The 15,122-nt window shown below is 39.8% G+C and overlaps 2 protein-coding genes across 2 annotated transcripts; one reads left to right on the forward strand and one right to left on the reverse strand.

Moving 5' to 3' along the window:
* Window positions 1-553: 553 nt before the first annotated feature.
* Window positions 554-9,625, reverse strand: sona (SON DNA and RNA binding protein a). The gene is given in 11 exon segments (XM_030124522.1): window positions 554-1,314; window positions 2,872-2,964; window positions 3,126-3,613; window positions 3,801-4,333; window positions 4,602-5,016; window positions 5,454-6,570; window positions 6,573-7,291; window positions 7,394-7,470; window positions 7,653-7,860; window positions 8,135-8,218; window positions 9,463-9,625. Coding segments are annotated over 9 exon segments (3,660 nt in total). The 5' UTR covers window positions 8,163-8,218; window positions 9,463-9,625; the 3' UTR covers window positions 554-1,314; window positions 2,872-2,889.
* A 1,466-nt stretch (window positions 9,626-11,091) lies between these two features.
* On the forward strand, window positions 11,092-14,838 carry ercc1 (excision repair cross-complementation group 1). The gene is made up of 9 exons (XM_030125830.1): window positions 11,092-11,434; window positions 11,685-12,107; window positions 13,146-13,249; window positions 13,408-13,507; window positions 13,726-13,802; window positions 14,137-14,236; window positions 14,394-14,465; window positions 14,582-14,650; window positions 14,731-14,838. The coding sequence occupies exons 1-9, from the start codon at window positions 11,375-11,377 to the stop codon at window positions 14,791-14,793; spliced, it is 1,068 nt and encodes a 355-aa protein (XP_029981690.1). The 5' UTR covers window positions 11,092-11,374; the 3' UTR covers window positions 14,794-14,838.
* The last annotated feature ends 284 nt before the right edge of the window (window positions 14,839-15,122 follow it).

Genomic DNA, 15,122 nt, shown 5'->3' on the forward strand with positions numbered 1-15,122 from the left:
TTAATGATATAAACAGCTCAATTGATAAACTTAAAATACACCTGTTCTTTATCATTTTCAGTCACAGTGTAGTTGAAATGTTCCTCTATGCATCTATCACTTCAACCAACAGTTAAAATTTAGGGTAGTTACATTTTCTTTGCTTGCTTTTTCCATCATGAAAACTGCAAATTTTTGATGAGATTTAACTCAAGGTTGACATGACCACAGCTTAGCCATGATCAGAATCTCAGATTCTGAACACCAGCCTCAAGTATTACAAAACTGCTTATGGCATTGGCATTTCAGATGTTTGCACTCTAAAAACCTCTTGTATCTAAAATGTAGGGCCATTTGACAGTTTGCAGGGTTTTTTGCACATGTGACCCCTGCAGGCAGAGTCAGTGGTTAGGTGTTAAAACTGTGGTGCATTAAATATCAGCTCAAATCAACAGCAGGCATTTGGAAAAACACCAAAAAAAAAAAAAAAAATCCAAACAGAAGATGAGTCAAACATTAGCTTGGTGCCATCTAAAAATGGAGAGAGGAAAGAAAAGAAAGAAAGAAAGAAAGAAAGAAAGAAAGAAAAAAAAAAAAAACCCAGGGCAGTATGGAGCTTTGTGAACGAGATTTCAACTTCCAACCATCCTCCAATATATTCAATTATTTCCTCATCAAAATGATCACATCTGACACCCACTCAGTTTTGTTGTCACTCTTTGTTGTGACCTTGGAGAGCCTGGCTTGTGAAAAGAAACCACAATGTGAGGATCTACCAAAACTTCTGCATTATATGGTTATAAAACCAGGAACTACAATTAACGAAGAGGATACAGCAGAACAGGGAAGCAGTCTCTGTTTAACACAAACCTTTAAGAAAGCATATAGGTAAAACAAATTTAGAGAAACTAATCTTTACAAAAACACTTGCGCCACTAGTTAGTTTGGTTTGTTTCCTCTTCAGTCTTTACAACAGTGACTGCTTGAGTGAGCAGCGACACTGAGGGGTCGGTGGTGAAAGTCACTATGTACACACATACACACACGCTCACATTGCACACACTACACAGGCATACTACTGTGCACACAAGTCAGTGTGTCCAATTTTCTCAGTGGTATCACAGGTGACAATCTGTCTCTTGCTTTCTCAATGAAATATAAGCAAACTGTGGAGCTGAGTGGGGCAGTGGCTAGTGCCAGTGTCCCTCTGACAATTAGGATGCTCTTCTTCATAATTTCAGAAGCTCAGTCAGGTCATCTGGCTGCCAAAGATGGGATGGTAGGTCCTCCTGTAAAGCATTTTGGGCATTTCCTTCGGTCCTGTGAGGGTAGTGACTGTTAAAAGAAATAGAAAAATAAAGAATCTTATTTAATTCATGGTGAGAATTGGCAGCTAAATCCCAACACATGCACAGATTGACTGTCTGGTTCCCAGCTGGATCAGCTTCGGGTTAACGGCTGATCTATTTCAGATATGTTTAGTTCTATGCTGGTCAAGTTTGCATGCATGAACTGCCCATTGATTCATGCCATGCGCATGGTGACACACTGAGTAACATCACAGTCACACACACTAAGACATCATCAGTGTGGAAGTTCTTCACCATGAGTGGAGACGACAAAGATCAACATTATAAAAGGCAACTTTCCAAGTGAAAAGAACATCACATGCCGCTGTGGTAGTGGCACCAATCTGCTTAACTGAGCCATGTAATTAAGTAATAGTCATTTTTTACAGTTATGCTGTCGCTGCAACAGAAGCACATTAAGGCTAAAAGGGAACTCTGAGAACATATCCCTCTATATACAATACATTTCTGAAATGTATTTGAAGTTATTAATTGCATATATAAGCTTTGTCAAGTGAGTCAGGTTTTATTAAGAAAGTACAAATATACATTGCACTGGGTTGAGGTGAGAACTTTGCAAGACCCTCGGGGGTATATTGGTATATTTCAGAAAATGGAAGTGATATTTTCATAAAGAGAGGGGGGTAAGAATGACAAAGACTCAGATAATCAGCACATGAAGGGCATATTCCGACCTATTTCATTTGGTCCATTTAAAACAGACCAAAGCTCATTTCCCCGAAAAGTCCAGATTTTTTTTTTGGTGTGAATACAAACATGCGAACTCTGACTCAAACCAAACAAGTGGACCGAGACCACCTCCATTTCCAAACAGACTCTGGGCCGGTTCACTTCTGGTGTGAATATAACTGGCCTCGAGATGAAACAAACCAAGGAACCATGCGCCTTTTTGTGCTTGACGAGCCACTGTAACCTCGGGGAGTAGCCGAGCCGCAAGGGTAGTCAGAGCTAATAGCAGCAGCCATGAGCCCCATGGACAGATGTGGAGCAATGAGGAGACTGCATGTCTCATTGACCTTTGGTCAGATGTCCATATTACGAAACTGGCTCCGAATGAGCTGTTCTTGACAGTTAACATTATTTTCGGAAGTTTGTGTCTGTATAAATAGAATACATATTCCAAAAACCATAACTGCATGTAGGACCTCCATGTTTGTTTTCAACAACACCTGCTGTCTCTGATTCACCCTGCCCCCAACTTTCCTGTCCAATGCCAGCACAGTTCATCACATGCGTGCTTCTGTTTAGAAATTTTGGTCCATTAGTGAAAAGAGCAATGAGTATGCAATCTGACCCAAACAAAAAAATTAAAGTCTACATTCGAACCGTACCAAAATAAGCAGATAAAAGGACTTTCCAGGTGTGAATACACCCTAAGTGACAAGTTGCAGTTTGGAAATTCATTCTATCACATCACAGTGTTTAGAGTAGAAAAAATACATAAATGAACAAGTATTTGAATTGTATTATGTGAATACAATGTGAGTAAAAAGACAAGAATTTTAAAAAAAAGCATGTTTACCAAGACGGCCGGGTGGGTTTAGCTTTCATCATCTGAGACGTGGGGTTTTGCAATGGCCATCTCCTCCTTGCTATTTGCAATCATCTTACACTTCTGCAAAGACACATGGAAAATATGGTAGTAACCTTGTATTAGCAGCAGTAATGTGGTGGTAATGCTTTGTTTATGTGAAACATGTACTTCAAGAGTAAAATCATAAGATAAGAAAGAAACATTTTATACAGTATAATTCACTCCCCAGTGCCCTCATCTACCTCAGTGAGCTCCTTGATGGTGTGGATGTTAGCCTGCTGTGTGACCTTTCTCTTTGCTTCCTCGATGTGGTCCAGGTTAAGGGATGGGGTTGGGGGGGCCAGACATGGAGGAGGTTTGTTGGTGATAGTTGGAAGTGGGGCCAGGGGAGGCATGGCCGCAAGGGCACCCATATTGGTCAGTGCAGCCGTCATAGTAGCTGCTGTCATACTTGCCATGGCGGCACTCATGGTGATGTTTGACATACTAGGCATTCCTGGAATAGTGGGTAAGCCCATTGGACCCATGTTGGGCATATTCGGCATGTTGGGCATCCCCATGCCCATAGGGAGGGGTAAAGGTAGAGGAAGGGACAGGGGGGTAGGAGATGGAGTGGGTAGTGGGAGCTGAAGGATGGCTTTTGGCCGAAGACTCTCAGGAATGGGTACCCCGGCCTTTGCACACATAGCGGCAGCATTAGCTTTGGCTATTTCCAGCAACTGGTCCTTGTCTGAAAAAAGAGGTGACGAGAAACAAAGGAAAAGATAAAGCAAACAGCTAATGAGATAAAGACAAAAAGCAGTGCATATGCAATGAAAAAAAAAGGTCAACGGAAAAAAATTGTGCTAAATTTAACATTACACTGTAGGCTTAAAGTGTCAGTGTACTTAAGAATAGTTGCTGTAAAACCTCTTTACCTAGCTCAGTGAGCCGTGGAGGAGTCTTGCTGGTGCTACGTCGTGTTCGGGACCCTGAGCGGCGCTGTTTGCGAAGAATGAGAACTGGAGAGTGACTAGGTTCCCTCTTCCACCTGTCTCGTCTATCAAAAGAACGGCTGCGAAACACTGGGCGCCTCCCTCTGCCCCTTGATCTAGACCTACGTCTACGATCAGAGGAACGAGACCTAGACCTCCGACCCCTGTCTCCTGATCTGGATCTTTTTCTCCGTCCAGTGGAGCGGCTCTTCGATCGTTTGCTTCTATCTGGAGACTTGGACCTCCGCCTTCCCCGAGCAGTGGGTGAACGGCTGCGGGATCGCCTCTTGCGAGTTGGTGAGCGGGACTTGGATCTGCGGATCCGAGTTCGAGATTTAGAGTGGGAACGCTTACGTCGTGTGGGAGAGTGTGAGCGACTAGATCTCCTCCGCCGAGCAGGACTCCGTGATTTAGACCTCCGCTTCTTTCTTTCAGATGGTGACACAGATTTATTCTTCTTCACTGGGGACTTGGACCTGAGAAAAGTTGAAGCAACTACATTTTACACAAGCATAATTTTGCTAGTACAGGCTGATGCACGAAGTAGGTTTGATGGCATTAATGTCACTAGTTTGCAAGGTCTTAACATCTAATACCTTTTAAGACCAGGGTTAATTAAATTCATAATTCTTTAAGGTCCCACAGAAATCCTGAGTATGTAGGCCAGAGCGTACACACATAGACACACACACACACAGACAGACACACACACACACACAAGACAGAAAATTGGACACTACAAACCTCGACTGCTTCCTTCGGGATGCAGACTTAGATGTAGATCGTCGAGGTGATGAAGTGGATCGTGAAAGTTTCCTGCCATCTGTAGGTGACCGTGACTTGGAGGGCTGCTTTTTCGTTCCTGGAGATGGTGATCTGGAGGAGCTTCTCTGTTGTTTCGATTCAATTTTGACAAGAGTAGAAGAATCCTCTTCTTCATCTGAACCTTCGGAACCATCTGACCCATTTGGGCCAGCCTCAGGTGGTCTGGAGCCAGAACGGGATCTGGAACCATCTCTTTCATTAGAGGAACTGCCATGCTCACTCTGTTGTTTGTCATGGTTTGGGTCTAGAGTCTGAGACTGCTCCAGCAGCTTATCTAAAACAGTTTTAGCTTCAGGGGAAGGTGCAGCGGCAGGGGGCAAAGACTTCCACACACCTGCAAGTTAAATGACATGAAGTTATAACATGTTTGGACATTTTTAGGGAACAAAATACATAATATACACTTCAGAAGGACTGTGACTTTTTTTTTTAAAGGGAAGCATATTTAAAGCGAAATAGAAGATAGAATTAGGAAAACTTTAACATTCCGTTAGCCTCATAGCATAATTGCCTAAATTGTATTTTTACCCAAACTGTGATATCCATGTAACTTTACTCTCCTAATATTGCAGCTTCAATTTGCATCATTGGCCATGATCTGAAAAAATATGACTAAGGCAATTATGCTATGAGTCTAACTATTTGGTTGTCAAGGTTTTAAAGAGAGCAATAAAAAACATTTCTATAGATGAAATTCTTTTAAAAACTGGTGATACAGTGCACAAATTTGTGAGCCGTATTTTAAAAAACAAAAAATGAACATGTTCTGACCTGCTGGAGCTGAAACTGCTCCACTTTGTCCAGTTGTCTTTGCACCATCTGTCTGTTCTGCCTGAGGAGAGGAATGTTTTTTCCCTTTAACAGGTGAGGAAGATGTGGATCTGGCTGGAGAGGTGCTGTTAGATTTTGCATCACTTGACTCAGACCTGGATCTGGACTGAGATCTGTTCAAGCCAACAGAGACAGACTTGGACTTTGACCGTCTTCCACTCTTCCTGGGAGATTTAGACCTTCTCTTACCAGGCACAGGCGAGTGAGACTTCGATCGGTGCCTTCGAGACACTGAGCGAGATTTGGAGCGTTTACTGGACCTTGGTGGAGTGCGGTTTCTCCTGCCAGGGGATCGAGACCGTCTTCTCACAGGTGACCTGGATTTAGATCGTCGGCGGGTGGGAGGGGATCTGGACTTGGTCCGTTTGCGGGGGCTCCTGGACCTGGAGCGACGGGTACGCTTTAAGATAACAACGGAACGTGATCGAGTCCGCCTGCTCCTACGAATAGACCTGGAGCGTCGGGATCTAGGATGTGGTGACCTCCGATGTCGAGACAAGGATCGAGATCTGGAGCGCCTGCCACCAGCACGCCTTGCTGGTGACCGTGACCGAGAACGACGAAGAGGGCGTCTGGACCTTGAGCGGGACCGGCGAACTCGATTGACAGAACGTGACCGTGAACGCCGGCCTGCTGCACCACCACGTCTGGGTGAACGGGTCCTGGATCGCCTTGTGCCACCACGAGACTTTGAGTCAGATCTGCGGCTTCTCCTTGGAGACCGAGACAGAGAAGGGGACCTGCGTCCACTGCGCTTAGGAGATCGTGACAGCTTCCTTTTAGGAGAGGGTGAACCTCTACGTCGTTTTGGGGATACCGACAGGGAACTTCTTCTGCGTTTAGGAGACTTTGACTTCTTGGGAGACTTTGACACTTTCCTCTTGGGGGTAGGGGAGCGAGAGGTAGATCGGGAGTGACAAATAGGCCTCTTTTGAGGTTTGGGGGATGGGGATGGCTTCCTTTGGATTTGGGGGACTGTGAGCGGGACAGAGAGCGAGATAGCTGCCGACTCTTTACAGGAGCTGCAGATCCTTTCCCCTTGGAGGTTGACCTGGATCGCTCCTTCACCAACTTATTTTCATCAACAGGCTGCTGTTTACTTGGAACAGCTGTTGGTGACATACTGTGACTCAATCCAGACTTCTTAGTATCCAGGCTACTAGATGGGGAGGGAGACCTTGACCTGACCTCAACCTTCACACTCTGAACTGAATTGACCTGATCTTTCAAGCTTGAGTCATCTCTTGGGTTGGCACCTTCTTGTTTAGGAATTATGTCAGGAAGTTCCTGGGTATGCAGGAATGCACCATCAACATGACCACCTTCTGACTTAATATTAGCTGCTTCGATTGGTTTTATCTCATCCTGGCCTTCAGAGGGGAACCGTATATCATTTTCAGATCCATTGGTATTACTGTCCTTGCCTCGAAATGAGGACACATCCACATCTGATATCTCCTCTTTTGTTGTTATTCCCAGCAATTCAGGTTTCTGTGTGATGATGGGAGCCCCTTTCTCCACCCCTCGTTTGCTTTTTGCACTCAGTTTGGTTACTGGTTCTTGCAGATCACATGCTGCAGCTGGAGAGTATCTACTGTCACCAGTGTCCTTGCCTCCCTCCCCTTCAGATTCAGAACCTGAAGCTGAGCTACTTTCTGATGGGGAGCGAGATGGTGATTTCTTTTCCTGCTTTTCATCTTTCTTCTTTTTCTTCTTCTTCTTCTTGGCAGCATGCCTTTTGTGTTTTTTGGATTTTGTATCTCCTTCATCTTGGCGATCTAAGAAGAGAATAAATAATAACAAAAAGGATGATTAACATTAACATCTTTAAAAATGTCTCTGTTCATCTGCCATTTTTAATATTTGTGAGGGTGTAGTACCTGTAATTACATCCTTTTTACTCTCCTCCTTGGATCCAACATGTTCTGCGGCTCCAGCAGCTGCTGCCAGTCTGGCACTACAAACGTGAGATGTTTTTCAATGAATAAGTGTATATTCTCCATACAAACAACACTTAAGGTAACACTTAAAGCGTACAATTTGTATGATGGATATGTGTAGTCTATTACATTTAAATTTAAAATACATACTCTTGAAAAGCAGAATGATATAGGTCGAGAAATCTTGATAAGTACTGACCTGGCTCTTGTTGTCCTAACAGGTCTTGGTGGAGGTGGTGGCTCTACATCTGACTCTGCACCGGATTCTGAGCTGCTCTCCTTTTCACCCTTCTTCCTTCTCTTCTTCTTCTTACTCTTGTGCTTTCTGTGTTTTTTGTTTTTCTTATGTGGAGGTTCATTCGCTTCCTTGGCATTCATGTCATCTTTCTCAGGAGCCTCATCCTCACCTGTACATTTTCGATATACATGACCATTATCTTAAAATAAAATAACACACAGAGTGACAGAATATCACAACTAGTACTCAAAAGGCTGATGTAGTAGGGCTAGAGGAGATCAGACAAAATGACACAGACTGCATTGAGTCACACTATCTGGCACAGCTTTTGGCTGTTATTTTTGTCTTAACCACTGCTTACTTCTACCTACATGTGAGAACCAATACACACATGTGAGTTAGCAACAGTGACAAAAAAAGGCTTTCCAAGGGTCATCACTCACCTGAGGGAATGTCCACTGCACATTCCATTGTGACAGCGCCTCTGATTTTTTAGACAGTCCCCTTCCTACTGACTACCCAGAACACTAAAGATGGGGGGAAAAAACAAAGGTACTGTAAGACAAAAAAAAGTAGGATGGATACTTAAGGTCTGCTCAGCTACCACAGGAAAATAAATATTTGCAATAAAGGCCGAACACCAGCTGACAAAACAAACACGTTCTACTGACACTCAAGTCTGTCTATGTAGTACAGTGAAACAGAGCATCATAACCTTTCCAACCTAAATACTCGCATTACGTGCCGCCTTCCCAGACTAATGTGCTAATAAAGGAAAATTCGTAAAAAATTTGGAGTAATGGCTGGATCATCTTGACTTCTTCTTAGCCCTAACCTAGCACGTTATATTTCCTGCACGAAGTCATGTTTAACAGTATTACTTAAACACTGAACATGTTCATTATAAGACAACTCTGATTTGAAAACATATCTACAATCTTGAGAGTGCTAACACAGCCAAAGTTCGGGTCACTGCACGTACAGTGCGCCGCATGTGAGCGGGACTGATGTTCACAAAACAGTAACAACGCCGCTGTAGACAGTCTCAAAGGGACGTCAACTTACCCTAAAACATTAATTATTTGCTCATGTTGATGGCAAAATACGAAAATTCACAGTAATGTAGCAAGTAAATAAGTTAAGTTATTGCTGAACTTAATGCTACAATGTTAGCTCGCTACGATATGGTTATATGTTGTTTTTAGGTTTGCAGCGACTAAGTTAGCCTTTTTACTTCATGTTATAACACGGCGCAAGTTGCACAGAATACAACTGGTTTCAAATAGGCCCTCAGAGTGTGTAAATAACAAAAATAACAAGTTGAGTTTTCAAGCAGTAGTAGACAGTTTATTCGCACGTTAGGTAACGCTCATCATTGTTGGGCCTGCGCTACTATAGCTTGCGGTAACATTCATTCACAGATCACAGCAACTGGCCTTCAGCTAGCTAGTGTAGCTTAGCTTCTAATGACATAACAATGACTTCATGATTTTCTTAAGTTACATTAGATATAAATAGTTTTACACGCTTAGCTCCCAGATTGATAACATAATAGCTATCACAGTCACACATGCTGCCTGCACGCCGCGGCCTCAGCGCCGATTCACCCCAACTCGTTCACCAGCTAAGAGATTGTCATTAGCTAAGTTAGCATGCTCAATGCTATTTAACTAGCTAGCTTTGGTTATATTTATGTTAGTCGCTGCAGGTTATATCAACAAAGCAAGTTTGTTCGTTTATTATAGTGGTTAAATCTGTAGCGCACACTTACCCAGATTATGTCCAGTAGTAACAGCGTTTGAATAGAAAACACCAGATGGCCGCAGTCCTAAAATGTGGTCAACAAAACAGTCGTTAAATATGCTAACCGTAGACGTTAGCCTTCTACCAACTGATCCGCCATGATTCAGAAAAGGTATCCCAACATGCCATGCTTCGCGGTTTGAATGGCAGCGTCACTGTCTCCTAGGCAACTACATACAGCAAAGTCAGGATTGTCTTGTGTTTCATGAATAGATTAACTAAATGAGAACCAAAGTGTGATAATCACACAATAGTGATTTAATTAAAAACTATTTCTATGTCTTATCTTAACCTCATTATTATACATTTACCATCCATTACACATAATGTGAGAATGTTACCAGTTTTAGTACATCTGTTCTAATGCAACATTTTCTCTCGATTTTAAACAGTTTATTTAAATTCAGTTTTCCGATACACGTACATGGATAGATTACAGATATTCCATGTACATTATAGTTAATTTTTTTTTTTTAGATTTCATTATTATATCGTATTATTCATTATTATATATGATAGTTTCTTTTATTTTTCTGTTTATTTTCACCACATTGAAAAAAGAAAGATCTTTCAATGAAAAAAACATTCCCGTTATGTTTTTCTATCACATCTAAGGTGGTGTCTGTTACATGTAAACATACAGAATATAAATATATACAAATAAATAAATAAAAAAATGCTGAAACAAGCCTCCTATGACTCTCTTAACACCTCAACTTCTGACATTTGGTAACTATCTCCTTTTTGTGGACTCTTATTTGACACTTGTTGATACCATGACTTTAACTAATTAAAATAAAAATCTTAAAAAGTTTATAAACTAATAATAAGTAATAAAAAATACACACACTTTTGCATAAAAGCATTATATAGTGCAGTAGTTCTCAAAATTTTTACAGTACCCCCTGAAATATATATTTTTACCCAAGTACCCCCAACTCTTGCTTCAGCAATTTTGATTGGAAAAAATGAGGTAAAATTTGCTCCTGTGCCAGAGGTGTCTGTTTATATTTTCAAAACTTTGTAAACAAACAACATATATTTGACTTTAATATATTAAAAATAAAAAATCTTTCTAAGCAAATTTTGTACAAAATATAAACTGAGACGTGCCTTCTTTCATTGCTGGGAAAATTAAATTTAATCTTCATGAATGAATAAATGAGCCTTTCATCAACAAAAAATAATTACTTAATTACTCAAACTCATCTCAAATAATATAAATAGAAATGTTCTTAAAATGTTACCAAGGCTTAAACAAGATAACAGACAATAATAAAATGAAATATAAAAATATTGAAATAAAATAAGGTCAGGAGTGTTATTATCATATGAATGTATTTATTGTGTTTTATATTTCAGCATTAATTCTCATTATTTATTTTATATTCAGTACATGATGACTTATTTAATGTATTTTTCAAAAAAAAATGTCAAGTACCCCGTGGGCTTTTTCCAAGTACCCCTGGAGGTAAACGTACCCCACTGATATACTGCATCTCACCTTTGTTTTTCTTTTTTTTAATTACTCGGAAGTATTTCATTATTTACATAATTTATGCTTTTACTTTGAAACACTAAATAAACCGGAAGAGTATTTTGCCTCAAACATAAAACCCAGAGTCATTATTAAACGATTTAGCGTTACATTTTAGCTGCGTATTCATAATCGAAGCGGCGATGATGCAGTGAAAAATAGAAGGAGACGTTGCGGGAGAAATGTTAAGAAGTTTAATGATGGCAATATTTTTCAACATAAGCTAGACCGGAAGTCATATAGTTGCCGTTGTTTCTATCAGTAGTTCATGAAGCTAAAGCCACAAGAAGTTGTATCAACTAATGTTGTGTGTTAACTTGAAGTCTTCATCTTTTTGAAAGCCATGAAGAAAAGATTTAATATCAACCTGAACGATTCGGTTTTCACCAAAGAAAGAACACCGGTAAGAATTTTTTGTTGGAATTTAACTTTGCGCGGCTAATGCTAGTTAGCTTCTCTCCATCAGATGGTGAATAAAACTATATTTAGCTAGCTGCTAAATTACAACTCAACGAACTAATGATTAATTTAGTTATAATTTGTGTTCCGTGTAAGGTTTAGGTCAGGACAGCCTGCAAAAATGCGAGTGGTTGCATTCGTCATTCATTTTCACATCATGTTCTTTGAATTTCATTCTTCTGTTTATGTTCCAGCCAAAGCCACAGTTTCCTTCATGTAAAGGAGGACAACACATCACTGCCCCAACCACATCTTCATCAAATCCTGCTCCTGTACCAATGGACCAGCCTTTGTCCTACGCAGAATATAACATTCAGAGCAAAACCAATGTGGCTGCCCCTGTTCACAGAGACTGTTCCTCCAACCAGCCCAGAACTGAAGCTGATGGAGTTTCCCATGTGAAGCACAGTGACCGTCATTCAGAGTCTTCCAGGACAGGAGGAGGTGATCCAGCTGAAAACAGTGCTAAAAGGACTGAAAGTGGATGTGTAGAGTTAAAAAATGAGACAGCTGGCCCAGACAAGAGCGAAGAGGAGAGCCAAAGGTCAGATCTGGGCCACGGCATGGGTCCTAAACCTGTGGGATCTGGGAGCAGCATTATTGTCAGTCCTCGACAGGTAGGAATCAGAATACCCAGCTTTGGAAATCAGTATCAGACCAGATGAGATTCTTAATGGAACTTCAATATCAGCTTTCAACATGACCTGTAGATATTCTGTTGGAATATGAGTTGTGATTTATTATTTTTCAGCATCAGACATTCTGTATTTATTTGTTGCCCAATACTGAGCAATTTGGGTTTTTGCTGTTATTTAGTATAAAGTAAATATTGTATCTTATGCTAGATTCCTGTCTTACATTGCCTTGAAGAAAACCTTGATGCCTTTACCTTTGGTGGTCCGATAATTATTTACAAAGCTGTACGTGTGATTTTTGATCCAGGCAACAGCAGGTATATGCTGTCAAGATGCTATGAGTAATGTATTAGTTATCAACAGTTCATTGATTTGTGTAGTGAATAAGAAGGAAGAAAATTATTTTGTGGTTTCTTTAACACTCTATGACTGTAAACTGGATGTTTGGTATTTCTACCAAAAAATAAATTTGAGGTCATACCTTTTGGCTTAGATTAACGTTAATCAACATCTTTGTTTATTTTTTAAATGTTTATTGAGCAAACAATCAGTTAATTGTCAGAATGATTGCCAGGTTAAAGGACAAAGAAAATATCCAGTCCAACTTTATTTGTAAAGCACTTTAAAACAACCACAGTGGACCAAAGTGCTGTATAGAAGAATAAATAAAATAAAATACAAGAATAGATTAAAAAAACATTAAACAAAATGTACAATTAAAAACAATAAAAAATAAGAATAAACCAATACCAAATAAAACAATAGAATAAAAATAATACAGTCAAACATCTCACATGGTTTCAAAAGTCAAGGAGAAAAAAATATATATAATCATCAATTGCAGGATTATCCTTCTGTGTTGTTCAGGAAATGAGTGTGTTTACCACCCATTTCTGATTCTGGATTAGCGGACAGAAAAAAAAGTGAGGCATTAAGATTTTGGGATGACAATGTTGAGGGTTGGTTGGTTGGTTGGTTGGTTTGGTGCATGATCAGTGTCACAACAGTTTGTTTTTTCAGAGGGGAAATCCTATACTGAAATTTGTGAGGAGTGTCCCTTGGGAGTTTGGGGAGGTTGTACCAGACTATGTCTTAGGACAAACTACATGTGCTCTCTTCCTCAGGTGAGTTTTTGTCCTTCATGAATAATGGGTGTGTGTGAAACATGAAAGAGTGTGTATCTAGGGAAAGAAACGTGAAGGTATATTTTTACACTTCTATAAAAGTAACTCTTTTCTTTCATTATCTTTTGTTTGCTGCTGGTTTTGTGCTTGTTGTTAAGTCTGAGGTATCACAACCTCAACCCCAACTACATACACGACCGTCTCAAGCAGCTTGGACAAACTTTCACCCTACGAGTACTACTGGTTCAGGTGGATGTGGTAAGTAAAGATGTTGAGTAAATCTATTAGTTTCAGTCATGGTCCTCCTGCTGTTCGATGGTACTATTAAGGTAGCTGACAGCTCCTATTAAGAAATTAAAATGCTAAATGAAATACATGTGAAGTTATACGAACATCCTCCTACTAGAAGAACCAAAGTTCCATTCTAAAGCTCTAAAAACTGATTGTACGTATTGTCACTTTTTTTCAAATCCTAGAAAGACCCTCACCATGCATTAAAAGAACTGGCTCGGATCTGCATCATGGCTGACTGCACCCTTATCTTGGCTTGGAGGTAATAGATTTTAAGACTAATTTATTTTAGAATTACTTTTAAAAGTGAAAGTGTATAAAGAAGTGCAAAGGATCCTGCTCTTGCAACTTAGTATCTGAATAGGTTGTATGTTAAGATCTGTAAAGAATAATGTTTTGTTATTGGTAGTATTTTTTTTTATTATTATTATTATAATTATTTGTATTATTTTATACTGACTATATTATTACCATCTACCTTTTTGATGTCTGGTTTGAATCTATAAGTAAGACCTTCTAGGACTGCTCTTCTTTTGATGATCAATGAGAAATATCTTTGACAAACGCAATAAAAACATTATTAATATTGTCTTTAGTCCAGAGGAGGCAGGACGTTACTTGGAAACATACAAATCCTATGAGAAGAAACCTGCAGATCTACTGAAGGAACAAGTTGAAAAAGACTATCTGTCAAAGGTTTGTTTGGCATCAGATACTTTATTCTCTTCTTTTTTACAGAAAATGTCAAAGAAAACTAACTGCAAGCAAAGTTTCTGACGATGTTTCGCAGTGTTTTTGTGTGTTATTGAATGAACACCGATGCAGTGCTGACAGAATTTCTTTGTGTTTGAAGGTTACAGACTGTATGACGACTGTGAAGTCTATAAACAAAACAGATGCCATTACTTTGCTGTCAGCTTTCTCTGTGAGTGCCACTGACAAAGGATTCACACCTTCGCTCTATTACTTACTTTTAGAAGAAAACGTTTTGAAGTTTTATTTTGAAACAAATCAAACAGTAACCTAAGATTTATTTTACAGTCTATAGAAGGAATAATCGAGGCCTCAAAAGAAGACCTTGCTCTCTGTCCAGGACTTGGACCACAAAAAGTAAGGAAAAATATACGTGCATGACATAAATAGGTAAAGCAGTGTGAATAAAATCCTAAATGTATATTTTATGTTCGCAGGCAAGACGACTGCATGACGTTCTTCACAAGCCGTTCCTCAAGTCTAAGACAAAAGACAGCTGAAACCTACCAATGAACTGAAAGACTGACCATTATGTTTAGCAGATGGAAGAAACAGTGAGCCCATTTACATGCACACCAATACGCCGATCATTATCTGATTTCTGGAGTTATCAGATTATTCAAGTGATCGTGTAAACAGGATAATCTGATAGGTTTTATCCGGTAACGGTAGTTGTCTGATTATGAGAAATTGGATTAACACACCTAGATTTCTCCCCTAATACTTCAGTGTCTTGACACATTTATACAAGTTAATCTGATTTATGTCATTCTTTTATGTCTGCACATGTGTAAACACAATTAAAAATAGTAGAGAACGGAAGTTACGT

The sequence above is a fragment of the Sphaeramia orbicularis genome, chromosome 21 (genome assembly GCF_902148855.1).
Source record: "Sphaeramia orbicularis chromosome 21, fSphaOr1.1, whole genome shotgun sequence".
Classification (NCBI taxonomy): Eukaryota; Metazoa; Chordata; class Actinopteri; order Kurtiformes; family Apogonidae; genus Sphaeramia; species Sphaeramia orbicularis.